At 47.6% G+C, this 13,180-nt stretch overlaps 4 protein-coding genes across 4 annotated transcripts; 2 read left to right on the top strand and 2 right to left on the bottom strand.

Annotated features, from left to right (window-relative positions):
• The first annotated feature begins 90 nt into the window (after positions 1 to 90).
• On the top strand, positions 91 to 1,953 carry STEHIDRAFT_122355 (uncharacterized protein). The gene is made up of 5 exons (XM_007305437.1): positions 91 to 606; positions 696 to 817; positions 891 to 1,030; positions 1,087 to 1,479; positions 1,664 to 1,953. The coding sequence occupies exon 1, from the start codon at positions 302 to 304 to the stop codon at positions 527 to 529; it is 228 nt and encodes a 75-aa protein (XP_007305499.1). The 5' UTR covers positions 91 to 301; the 3' UTR covers positions 530 to 606; positions 696 to 817; positions 891 to 1,030; positions 1,087 to 1,479; positions 1,664 to 1,953.
• Positions 1,954 to 3,713: 1,760 nt separating this feature from the next.
• Positions 3,714 to 4,164, bottom strand: STEHIDRAFT_158075 (uncharacterized protein; the record flags this gene model as incomplete). The annotated part of the gene is made up of 2 exons (XM_007305438.1): positions 3,714 to 3,793; positions 3,852 to 4,164. 2 exons carry the CDS (start codon positions 4,162 to 4,164, stop codon positions 3,714 to 3,716), a joined length of 393 nt encoding a protein of 130 aa, XP_007305500.1.
• A 5,222-nt stretch (positions 4,165 to 9,386) lies between these two features.
• Positions 9,387 to 9,791, bottom strand: STEHIDRAFT_60018 (uncharacterized protein; the record flags this gene model as incomplete). The annotated part of the gene is made up of 2 exons (XM_007305192.1): positions 9,387 to 9,554; positions 9,600 to 9,791. Coding segments are annotated over 2 exons (360 nt in total), but the record flags the coding sequence as incomplete, so codon positions are not given.
• Positions 9,792 to 11,537: 1,746 nt separating this feature from the next.
• STEHIDRAFT_112018 (uncharacterized protein) lies at positions 11,538 to 11,907 on the top strand (the record flags this gene model as incomplete). Its single annotated transcript, XM_007305439.1, has 2 exons — positions 11,538 to 11,559; positions 11,609 to 11,907. 2 exons carry the CDS (start codon positions 11,538 to 11,540, stop codon positions 11,905 to 11,907), a joined length of 321 nt encoding a protein of 106 aa, XP_007305501.1.
• Positions 11,908 to 13,180: the final 1,273 nt, after the last annotated feature.

Genomic DNA, 13,180 nt, shown 5'->3' on the forward strand with positions numbered 1-13,180 from the left:
TAGTAGCTAGACCAGGATAGGACAAAAATAATGAAACGAAATGAAACGGACAAAACATAACAGGAGCGTACCAGGGGCGAAAGAACCCGCATGCACTCTATTTGCTCTCTTAACCCTGCAACTCAGGCCCTCTCTCCTATCTTTTCTACTCGAGATTTCTGACTAGTCTTGAAGCGAAGGACATGTATGTTTGAGGGTGTCCGTATGCGGACTCAATCGAGGGAGAGCGGGGGAGAGCGGGGGCGCTCCCTTCGATCTAATTCGAAACATACGTTGTCGACATGTTGTGGGGCACATCGACATGGAAAGGAACGCGGGTGTGGGTGAGGGCGGGGGCGAGGGCGATTCAGCGAGGGAGAGGTGGTGGTGCGACGGAGACAAGCGATGCGCGTCGTCATCTGCAATGAGCGCAGACGACGTCAAACGCCCGGCGCGTCCCCCTCCCGTTCGGCGGTTCTTCTGCACACCTACAGAATCATTGGAGTTCGCTCGTCTTCCGAGGGCAGAGGGGGTTCGTCGATATCTCTGAAATCTGCGATGCGGTCGAGCTACCTCGACCTAGCTCCCCGGAACTCGCCCGGTCGCGTTCGAGGGGTTGTGATCAGGCTAGTAGGTGAACGGGGAGAGTCAGAAGCGGCGAGTGACGAATAAGTAAGGGCCATACGAGGGGGAGCAAACATCGTTCCTTTGCGTACCTTCAGGGTCTTATACCAAACCTCCGGTCGTCAAAAAGAAGGCCTCTAAATGCTGGCAACGTGAACGGTGTTCCAATAGGTGCTTGGAAGCTGCTGGTAGTCTGTTCGAGGAGGTAGGAACGCTGCTTTTGACGTCAGTGTTCGTATAGCAGTAGTTGGATGTGTGATGGATAAATATATAGAATGCGTACGCACCTTTCTTCTCTTCTTCAAAGTTCTGACGACGCCCGTGACAGCCCATCTCGCCCTCAGATCCTTCGCGAAGTGTCTTGTACGGCGACAGGAGCGTGGCACAGCGTTCGAGCGTCTACGCTCTGGGTGTGCTCGTTGACTGTCTGTGCGGGTTGAAAAGTGAGTGCGAGAACGGCGTGAATGTAAAGATGTGACGCACCTCCGTAGTAATCGATCCAAAATATGTACCTCTACGCGTTCCTGCATGATAACGGCCTCGCCAAGGTGCGGACGGTGCACGATGGGCGAGCACATTCGGAGCGCGGGAGACGGGAGCTATAACGAACGTCACACAAGGACTCAAAAGAGTCAAGCAAGTGTACGTGCATCATACACTCTAGTGGGCTGTGGCTTTCGGGAGGACCTGCAGTAGTCTCGAGTTCGTCTGTGCTTGCACGGGTGTGGCAGTCGAGGAGTGAGCAGCGCGTTCTGGTTCGAACTACGTGCCGCCAACGTCATCCTCGGTCCCATTGACACGTCGACGTGATGCGTGCACCGGTGAAGATGAGAGAGAGAACGAGCGATGCTCGCTCGCTCTGGTTCGAATAGGGGCCTGTCGACACGTCGTGAGTTCCACAGATGTGGCTGCGGTGAGGGAGAGGTGGTTGGGTGGGTGGAACGAATAGCTCGACCTCTATTATACGAGGGATCTGGTTGGCAGAACCGACCGGGAGCAAGAATATAAAGAAAGAGAGAAAGAAAGGATAGGAAACAAGTAGGACGAAAAGAGAGCGTACCGAGGGGCATAAGGGCCCACATGCCCTCTGTTGGCTCTCTGAGTCCCGTATCTCCAGCTCTTCCTATCTTCCTGTTCTGAACTCTTCAGGATTGTCTTGAAGCGACGAACATGCACGTTTACGTGTATTCGTGCGTTCGTGTGTTTGTACGTTCGTACATGTGTATGCGGATGGGACCGACGAAGGGCGAAGGGCGAGGGGAAGGGGGAACGCTTACTCGTTCGCTCTGACCTGGAATAGACATTGCCGACATGGCATGAATTCGTGTCGACAGGCAAGAGAAAGTGGGTGCGGTTGTGTATGAGGCAAGAGAGATGGTGATGGCACCTGAGAGCTATGAGCGCAAACGATGACGCTAAGCGCCCGATGATATCTCATCGTTCTACACAACGACAAGGTCATTTCTTCCAAATCAATTTGGAAAAGTATTGCTAGCAATGATTGTCAGTGGACAGGGGTACAGCATCGGGAAAGACTATGAAAGTTATTGAGATATCTTGATGTTTTCGTTGAAGAGGCAGAGGTCCATGGACCGGTCCACGGGAGCTATGGTTAGGGGTCTGCAAGAACTTTGCGTTGCCCGAGGCCGCCAAACCCAGCAAAGAAAAGAACCAAAAGAAAAAGGTAGTTAAAACCGATTTACCTTCGTTCCTCAGGTATCGGAACCCACATCATGCAGATATCATATACAATATACGTCAACAGATGCCGACAGCCTCTGACGAGCAGGTGCAGAACATCTACGAAGGTCTCGTCGCTCAATTCAAACGATCGCAAAGTACACCTGCGGAAACTAGAGTACCACACACATCAACGCCTACACGCGGTGCCTCTACATCAAACATGCCCGATCCGAATCATAGCTCGCATCACGACGTACAGCAGACTGCATTCGACTCAGCACGTACCCATACCGTTTCACCGCTCTTATCTTCACGTCCCTCTTCGAACTCTCAATCGTGCCCGCTCTGTAATTCAAAACCGTGGCATGCACTGGACAACTGCCCTCTTACCAAAAATGGTGCAGATGCATTAGCGTCTATCATCGTTCGACTCGAGTTAGAGAACAAATCCGAAACTCTGATATTGAATCTCAAGAAGATATGGAAACAGATAACGAATGAAGGTAAATCACATCCGATGGTGCATGAATATTCTACTGACACATCGACTCAAATAAGTGCACACAAATACGGTCAATCAAAGTCAATACAGCGAACTTTTCGGGACCAGTATTGAACCAACGAGCGATGTCGATTTCGGAGATTCATGGATGAGCGACTACGTACCATACTATGCGCCGCCACCCTACCTGCCACCGCATATAACACCTTCCATGACCGACCAATCACACCTCTCGCATGCATACACGTCCCACAACGCACACATTACGATGCCTGAGGAACGAAGGTACATCGTTTATACTACTCCTTTCTTTTGCTTCTTTTCTTTGTTAGGTTTGGCGGTGATCCGCGCAATGCAAGGTTCATGCAGACCCCTAACCCTGGATTTTGGTCCACCGTACTGGTCCACAGACCTTCCACGTGACATCCATTCTCGCTGCACTGCTATCTGCCTTGCCCTTGTCACCTAGTACATCTGCACTGATAGGATGCCATCCAATGTATGTTGACCTTTTGCTAGTCCTGTAGTGGCATTTTATGATGTTGTAATGTTCATAGGACTTAGTCTTTCATGAAGACTTTGCGCTTGCACTGCATATTTACAATTTGCACCCAACATGGAGTCTCTTTATTGTTATTACCAGACTGTCCTATTTTTCAGGAGTAGGTCCCTATGTATCTACATCTGCTAAATGCTAACTCTTATCCAGACAGGAAGTATAACCAGGCGTGGAACGTCACACGGTCATACGTCTATTTGGCTCCATACACAAGGTCAGTTGGGTACTCCAGTCTTGATGTTCTTTCTGATGTTCAACTCATAAAACATGTAAACGTGTCTGTGTATAGGGTAGCAGACACCATAGTTGTGCCATAGGCCACACATAATGTATCTATCTTTGGTAGGTATAGACATATCTTTATACCTAATGCCAGCACGAGTGATCTTCTGGGAGTAATGTGTGGTGCGTGGATAAATGATCTTGGAGGTCGCGCAAACCGAACACTATATCATCCACATCATTCAGTATTGCCCAATGTCACAGTAACAGGATGACACATACATGCCGCAGCCATCGTATTTTCTTCTCCATCATCGATCTCCGCCTCATAGTCTGTATACGCCTGAGCATCATGATATTCTCCTGTCCAATAGTCGTAGTCTCCATATTCATCTTCATTGGCATATGGATCCGCTAGGCCTGGCCATCTTATCATCATCAACACTTCGCCATGCCATTCCAGCCCAAGATGCTCTCTGATAGACTTGTTCTCCGGGGTGGACGGGTCATAGGTATAATACATGTCAAAGCTTTGCATGCAGCCTTGTAGATATTCGTCGATACAAATGGTGATCTTGTGGACTTGGCCATTCATGATGTCGCTGGTCGTAACTGTGCCGTTGTCGTCTACGGCGGCGTCATACTCTCGGATTGACCCCTCAGAAGGGAAGTGAAGGCCCAGTATACCTGTTTTTCTCAGCATATAAGCCTTTCAAGTTCAAAACGAGGCCACTCACACATCATTAGGACCTATAATCAATATTAGTCTGTGCTACCAGTGTAGATACTGCATCAGAATATGGGACCTTCTAGTAGATGATGAATAGAGAATACTCACCGAAGAAAGTGCAGAGCGTTGGAGTGCAGTATGAGCTTGGGGATTTAGAGATGTGGCTGCGCTTGAACAGCTGCCTATTTATCGCTGCTCGCTTGGATGATTCGGTTCTAGTGTGTTCTTGTTTGCTTCGTAAGGTACCTCATGCACAATTAGTATGCCTCGTGAATTGCCTCATGCGTCTGTTTTTCTTGTAAAAGTACATAATCATTACATCTCTTCATAAATCTTCTGCAAACAAATCAAGGTGGTGGGTTTTCAGTGTTGTTGGAGATATCGACCCTCAGACAATGGCAGGCTGCTTTCAATGATGCTAGTATTCGCACAATATGTACTATAGCTGCATCAACTACAATCCGTAATGTTCTATTTCAGTCTCGTAATCAATCAGTCAATCAGGTACATCTGTTACTACAATTTCTTTAGTAAGATTGTCATTGTGTACTATTACGTGAAACTTACTTTTCCAACTAAGCTGTTGCGTTTGAACAGTCTTGCTTCATGAGCAATTCAATGCATGGATGTTAACATAGACTGTGGATGGTAGATAAGCATAAGCAGATATAACATTAGAATTAATTGAACTTGCTGCTAGAGGTGGTCCCTCATCTGACGTTTCCTCGCTATCTTCAATTATCGCCTTCGATGTGACTGCCTTCTTTCTGCTCTTCCGCGTGTTTTGGACGTCCTGCATATCAACATCTCTATCGACATCTTGATCTTCTACAGCTTTTCCCTTCCCCTTCGAAGTCCGCTTGGGAACTCGCGGTTTGCGTTTCGGTTTCATCTGAACATCCTCCATCTCGACATCTTCTGCCTCAACAGCTTTACCTTTTCCCTTGGCATTCCGCTTGCGACCTCGTGGTTTGCCCCGTTTGCGTTTATTCAAACTTTCCTCCCAATCTGAACCTGAGGACTTTGAGTAAATTAGTATTTTTCTGTTCATTGTAACAAAGCATACTTACCATATCTGGACTATCATTATCTGTATTGTCCTTCCCAGTGAAATCAGTACGTTCTTCATCGCTGTGGATAACATTTTGTCCAACTGTAGCAGACAATGTAGAATAGTCGAATTGGCGAGCTCGTCTGGAAAACACGGATCGAGAATTGGGTGCAAATGGCTTGACTCTCCAGGTCTTGGTGTTGGACTCAGCTACATTGGATAATGGGGCTGTGATAAATATCGGACTGCTGAGGTATAAGCTTCCGACGATATCGACATCGTCTCCGTCATTCCACTGGTCGTATATTTTGCTTAGCCATCTCATAAGTGTGTTGGCGATGCGGATGTCGAAGAAGGCAAGGACGTCTTGAACAAGCCAGTACGCCAGGTAGTGGATAGGTAGCTGCAAGTATATTTGTCGCTGCTCCAAGTGGAGCCATTCAACAAATACAGCAATGGCGAAATGAAGTACTCTTGCTATGGACCATTGGAGGCGTAATGGGACCCATTCTAATGTGTCTGCAACGCCAAATATGCTGAGTGCTGGGGGCTTGCCTGGTATTTCATTCCAGTCGCAAGGCCCGTCTTCGTATCCCCTGGGCACATTAGGCAGTTCCTCCCATCCCATGTGCGACAAGTAGATCATTGAGTCGGCGGCGGCGTTCATCGCGGTTTGCATCCACATTCTATGAGTGGCCGGAAAATCGTATTCTTCCGTGTATTTTTCCTCCGTACGGTATACTTGTTGGTCCTCGATCTTCTTGTATGAACGCCAGTCGAGAGCTCTCCAGAATATGGCCATACACCACAGCATGCTGCGTTTATCACATGTTTTCGGAACAATGTCTCGATCTGTAAATAATAGGTGAGTATAAATATAATAAACATGGGCAATATCGCTTACATGGGCTATCGATTCGATGAAACCATGCCTCATTGTGATAATAGTTTAGCATGGCCAAGTTTGGAATAAGATCGGGATGTGAAGTATTTGTCGCAAGGTGATCGACGAGAAGAGAGTGGACCACACCGGAACAAGTTGCGAGGATGTTTGCTGTGGCGTAGAAATGTGCGCCATAAACAGTAGCCGGGTCTTGTGTTAATACGTAGTGCAACGTATTAGGTCGCATGAAACTGTTGGTTGTTGTTATTATTGTGAAATGAGAGTATATTTGTGGTGCGTACAATGCATTCCGATTAGTCAATGACACTGCCTCCCATCGATATCGCTCGTCAATGTAGTCGTCGCTAAACTTGAGGTACTTGTCGATGTCGCCATCCTCAATCCCTTCGAATTCGAGTCTAGGATTTGCGACCGCCCAGAACTTCTCCCCGACTAATGGTTGTGAAACTGTAGCCAGTCCCGTGGTATCCATGTGCATGCGCGATACAACTCCTTGAGTGCTTACGATGCCCCATGAGGTATGTGCTCTAGGGATATAGGTGTCGTGGTTGTTGGTTCTACAATCGTAAAGCTTCATAGCTCTGGTGTCGCATGACAGTTCACTGAGAAGGTAGGATTGTGAGCTTTTATTTTCTCAACACTATTTTTGAACACACCTTAGGCCCGGTATCTGTGCTAGTGTTTGCCGTGGTAGAGGGAAATTTAACCCGTTGAACATCAAACCGTTGTATGTCCATGCTCCAGGAAAAGGAGGCCTCGCAGATTCGAAGAAATCGCGGATAGTGTATACGCGGTGCGTATTGACTTGGGTATCACCATCTGGAAGATCTCTGTTTCTCATGTCTTCGGCAGCTTAGTGACATATAATAAGCCTTAGCCTGCTGGTGCGTACCTTGAACCTCAATAAATATTCCTCCTGGACACAACTCCTCAAGACATTCAAGCGACCATTTCCATTTTGGATTCGGTGGTATGTCGTAGATGAGGATGTGTCGATCTTCGAATATTGTTTGCATCTCTGTCGTGGAAAGGCTCTGGAAATCATTGAAAGACACTCGAAAAATGCATGACATTTCAGGGTCGTTTGGGTCGAAGACTCGAGATGCTGCCTTTTGTAGGGTATGAAGGGGTTTGATTCCAGTTCCGTCGAAGTTACGGATGCTGCCACATTTTGCATCATACATTTCACGCATGAGATCCTGGAATATATTTATCTCCTTCTTGGCCTGTATGAAAACCGTTCCTCATCTGCTTTTCTGAAATATATATATATTTGACTTACACATTGAGGGTGAGGTTCAAACTCGACTTCTGAAGATTGGCCCATGGTAGCTTCGCTTGATATATCGTAACGCGTGTACGTGCACTTTGTGTCTTGCGGTAGGCTGGGTCCGGCACTCGGAATTTCCTGTTCAACGGTGGGCTCTCTTTTCACAGGCGAAAATAATTCAGCGAAATCTTGCTTGAGATCCCAGTCTTTCGACGGCGGTGATGGCTCTTCTGCTGGTGCTAATGTCTCGTCTACTTCTGGTGCCAATGTCTCGTCTCCTTCTGGTGCTGGGGTATCCTCTACTGTTGTGGGCATTGCTTCTGGCGGTGGCGTTGATGACCAGTAAGATGGTGTGGTCGGTTTCTGCACAGACGACGACGATGAACTGTCTTCTGAAGATGCTGAGTGGTCGTCTTCTAGATATGATGTCCCTAACCGGTCTTCTACATCTGATGACCGGGTATGTTCAGAATCTTCCGGTTCTGTTTCGTCTTCGGAATCTTCCGGTGTTGTTTCGTTTTCAGAATCTTCTGGTTCATGGGAGGGTTCCTCATCTATTTTATATTCAATTATAAGAGACGGTCTAGTACAATTATACATGTCGTCCACCACCTACCTGATGGCGGAGTGTGAGGACTCGGAATGTCAAAACCTGACTGGCCAATATCAATCTCTCCACCTATTTGTGATTACATTCCGTTTGGTGTCAATCCCTTTTTCATATATGTAGAATCCCTGAATCATATATGCTCACCTTCGTCTGAGTCTTCCGATGAGGACTCGTCATCGGTCCATACCGAATCAGCCTCCGAGTTGTGAATTGGTTGATATAGATGCATATCGTTGATCACTGAGTGATGCAACAAATTTGGAGTTCCAGGTACGTTGGCATTTGTGTCGTCGTCAGAGCATTCAAAATCACCCCCGGCTTCGCTGTCGGGTATGTAATTGCGAAAGGATTCATCGAAACTGTTGCGTAGTTGAAGGATTGGTGCATCAAATGTGACACTGTCCGTTTCATCTGCAATTTAACAAGTGGTGTTCAATATGGTATTAACGCTTTTTGCTTGGTAATTTGATGCTCACCTTCAATTTCGTACATGCCTGTGTTATCCAGACACGCTATATTGCCTCCATCTTCACGGTCCAACATTTGGACATCTCCACCATATCTGCCGTCACCGTCTGCTCCATCACCACCATCACCACCCTTATCGTCTGTCCTGTGGCCACCATCACCACCGTTACCATCTGCCCCGGCTCCACTGGTCTCGATGAATTCAGTGTGCGTTGATGGAACAGCGCAGGCACCTGTCATTGGGTAGTGAAACACGTTCGGCTCTGGATGTACATGGTTACCATGACAATCGACTGGTGGCGGCGGCGGGTGTGCGTTAGACGAGAAGGAAGCCGGTGGATCCGTATATGCATAGGCCAAGTCCGAGAAATAGTGGCCATTTGAGAAACTGTGTGAAACTTGAGACTGAGACTGAGAATAAGAAGACCAAGGGTTGAAAGCTGATAGCTGTGGGGCTTGTGCACCCGGCGGGCAAGAAAAGACATGAGAAGAAGCAGGAATGTCGTCCTGTGGCCACGAGAAGTTACTATAACCATACGAAGTCATTTTTGAGAGGTCTCGAGCTCTCTATACGTGCAGAAAAAGAAGTTTAAGCAGAGCTGAATCGTCTAAGAGCAAGCTGCTAAGCGACAACTTAGGGTCCCATAACCTGTTGTAAGCTGGGTAACACTATCATAGAGCGGGTCGTACACAATGGTAGCAGACCAGGTACACGATACACTACTGGTCCGTATATGGCCACACCGGCACTTCCCGTACCGGATTGCCACACTGGGCTTGTCCTCTATGAGCCCAACCTCCAATATTCCTTTCCTCCCATGCCACCACCCTTCCTCCTTCCCTTCACATATTTTGTCAGTGGTGGCAAATCGAGTTTGATGATGGGCCCTTTGACTCCATGAGTAATACAGGCCCATATCATGATGGATTTGCGCCCACTACAATAGGTTGTCTCCGTACACTCAGGGAGATACTCCTCACCTAGACGTTGGGTAACTCTCAAGTGCCTTGGCCGCTCTCCCAGCTCTATGGACATCTCATCTGTCCAAATGACATCATCCCAATCCTTTTCATTATTCCTCTTAGCCCACTTGATGGCACTCGGAGACAGGCGCGATTTACGACGTGCAACATAACGATGATAGCCATGAGCGGCGGCAAACTGGCAGACTCGGCGTTCAGTGACGTTTGGAATATGTTTGGCAATGGCTGCATAGGGCACAAATTGATCTTTTCTGAGGTTTCTAAGGGTGTGGTGTTTGGTGCAAGCACTGTTGATGTGAGGACGACCTGAACGGGGAAGATCTTTGCGTGAATGAAACTTCCTGTCCTGTTCATGTGTGTACTTGACTGTGGAGTGATGACAGCCAAATTTGCGGCCAATGGTGCGATAAGACCAGCCCAGATCAACAAGCTGAAGTATTCTCCCGTGTTTAGAGGGGGTAAGTGGTCCATTTGGACGGGCATGGTGAAAGTGGTAAAGAAAACATTGGGCACGATGCACTGAACCCAAACATGGACTGCATGTGACTGTGGATAAAGACGTATTGTGGCCATGAGTACTGCACTCTTTGTAAAGAGCTCCATGCTTAGTATAAGAACTCTTTATAAAGGTGGTACAGCTACACCTGATACACTCCCCGCAACTTCAGATTCTTTTCTGCAGCCTCCCAATTGTCCTTCGTGGCGGAACACCTGCACTCAGCCAGAAACTCCCATGTGGTAAGCATAACAAGCTGGTTCAGCTTGTGCTTTAACTCCTTCTGAAATCGAACATTAATCGTGTCCTCATCTTTCCATCCTCCCAAATCCTCTACTCAGACTCAGTCCTCATCAGCACTGTCAACTTTGGAAGGAGAGTACGAGTCTTTATCGGACCCCTCAAATTCAGTGCCAGAAAGAACATAGTTGACCAAGCCACCGGGCATGCCATGAGTACCAGGACCCGTGAGTACCTGCAACGGATACTTGTAAGGCACACCATCAGGTACCTATATCCGTGGATACAGATACTTGTTCCCACGGGTGGCTGCACAGATACAGGTAGTGCTTCAGGTCCCACAGGTACTCGTGGGAGAGTACCTGCTATATCGCGTCGGAATTTGCCGGAGGCCAGATGTGCGTTCAGTGATGCTCCCTCCCACTCTTATCATAAATTCATCCGTTCTCACTCAATTTCGCGTACATTTATAATGTTGTGGGGTCAATCGATGCGGTTTAATGTCCTCCATCGTCCTCTGTACTTTGTTTGACATGATTTGGCCCACGTGTCGTTGTTCTCGATGACATTGATCTGGTAAGTACCCCCTGCTAACTTCTATCATAAATTTGTTTGTTCTCACTCAATTTCACGTACTTGTCCAACATTGCGGGGTCGATTGATGCGTATTAATGTCCTTCATCGCCCCCTATACTTTGTTTGACGTAAATTGGCCCACCCGTCGTCGAGACCAATGACATTGACCTGGTGAGTACCCCCTGTTACCTTATATTGTAAATCTGCTCGTTCTCACTCAATTCTGTGTACGTTTCCAATGTTATAGGGTCGATCAACATGTATTGATGCTCCACATTGTCTGCTGTACTTGGTTTAATGTGATTCAGCCCACCCGTTATTGAGAACAACGGTATTGACCTGGTGAGTACCACCTGCTTCCTTCTTTCGTAAATATGTTTGTTCTCACTCAATTATGCATACCTTTCCAATATTGCGGAGTCGATCGTTGCATATTGATATTCCTTATTGCCCACTGTACTTGGTTTGACTCAGATGTAATTTGGCCCACTCGTTGTTGAGAACAATGGTATTACTCCAGTAAGTACCCCTCCACCTTCTTCCACAGCTCATATTTACCACAGTACCATGGGTACCTTCAAGATACCTGTAGGTTAGTTCTATCCATGAGTACCTGCCCATTGGCGAGTACCTGTTCCCATGGATGCCACCCCGGATACAGGTGTGGCCTCTGAGGGAACAGGTACTTGTTTCCACGAATATAATCGTAGCATGCCCTGACCCTGGCTCCATTGCCGCAAACTTCAAGATATTACTCAAGCTCCTCCTCGAGCAGCCATGGAAGGCTCAACTTGTCCAATTCTATATGCACAAGTTTTGGTTTAAGCGGATCAAGCCCACATTGGACAAAGAATGGGTGGTGATGTATGCGGCAGCAGTAGCGGCTGATCAGAAGGAACCTCAGGTTATGGTGAACAATCACATAGAGGTAGCACAGAGGTTATTAGAGATGGATTCCGAGGAGTTTAATAAGGGAATACAGGTGGACATTGATGAGGAGCATGCATAATTAATGAGAGTATATCACGAGAGGTTTGAGGTGGTGCGTAGAGAAGGGAGAAGACATAAATGGTGAGTATTAGAACACATGTTACATGCAACTGTTCACTTAGCATATGATCCTCCAGGGATCTTCAGGAGCCCTACCAGCTCCTGAAGCCCATCACCGATGTGTTATCCCTGTGTTACGGCTCTATTGTAGCAATATTCATAGCAGCGCCACATGAGAACGGTGAGATTGAGACTCAGAGGTATGTGTGGCTGGGCAATTACCTATAGAGCTTGCTGATATCCTCCTTAGTGTTCATGCAGGGGAATCCAAGGGATCCTGCCAAAGACCTGGGATAACACTGACAGGGGGGACTATACAAAGGCAGGGACTTGCTTGCATCCTTCGTCAGTCAGTGTTTTTGTATGTCTGAGTTCAAGATAGCCTAGAGTAAAATTGACCAGGAGTAAAGGTCTCACAGAGATTGTAGAGCAAGTTCAAGGCTGCCAAGAGTCTTATGGCAGTGCAGGCATCCCTATTCAGCTGGTGGGTGATACAACACATAACTTTAACAAGGACGAGAATGTCAATATAAATCTGGTGAAGGCTAGCCACGTGATGCAGCCGATTGCAGAAGGAGCCCTTTTAGACTGGCCCGCTGACTCCGCTACTGCCACAACCACCACATCAGCCCAGGGCATGCTACGATTATATCCATGCGAGTACCTGTATCTGTGGGAACAAGTACCTGTGCCCTCAGAGGCCACACCTGTATCCGGGGTGGCATCCGTAGGAATGGGTATCCATATCCATGGATACAGGTACTTGCCAATGGGCGGGTACTCATGGATAGAAATAATCTACGGGTATCTTGAAGGTACCTGAGGGGTACCTGTGGGTACTGTGGTAAATATGAGCTGGGGAAGGGGGTATAGGGGTACTCACCAGGTCAATACTGTCGTTCTCGACGACGGGCGGGCCGAATCACATCAAACCAAGAACAGGGGGCGATGCGGAATATCCAAACACATTGATTGACCATGCAACATCGGAAACGCGTACCGAACTGAGTGAGAATGAGCATCTTTACGGTTGGAGGGGTAATGGGGACTCACCAGGGTCAACTCCGCTGTTCTTAATGATGAGCGGGCCATTTCTCATCAAACTAAATGCAGGGTCCAATGAAGGAGCTCAAGACATGTCGATTGGGCTCATTACTTCCAAAAAAATGCGTGATTTGAGAGAGAATGGACAAATTTACAGTTTGAGGGGGTAGTGGGCACTCACCGGGGTC

Source organism: Stereum hirsutum (assembly GCF_000264905.1).
Source record: "Stereum hirsutum FP-91666 SS1 unplaced genomic scaffold STEHIscaffold_9, whole genome shotgun sequence".
NCBI classification, from domain to species: Eukaryota; Fungi; Basidiomycota; class Agaricomycetes; order Russulales; family Stereaceae; genus Stereum; species Stereum hirsutum.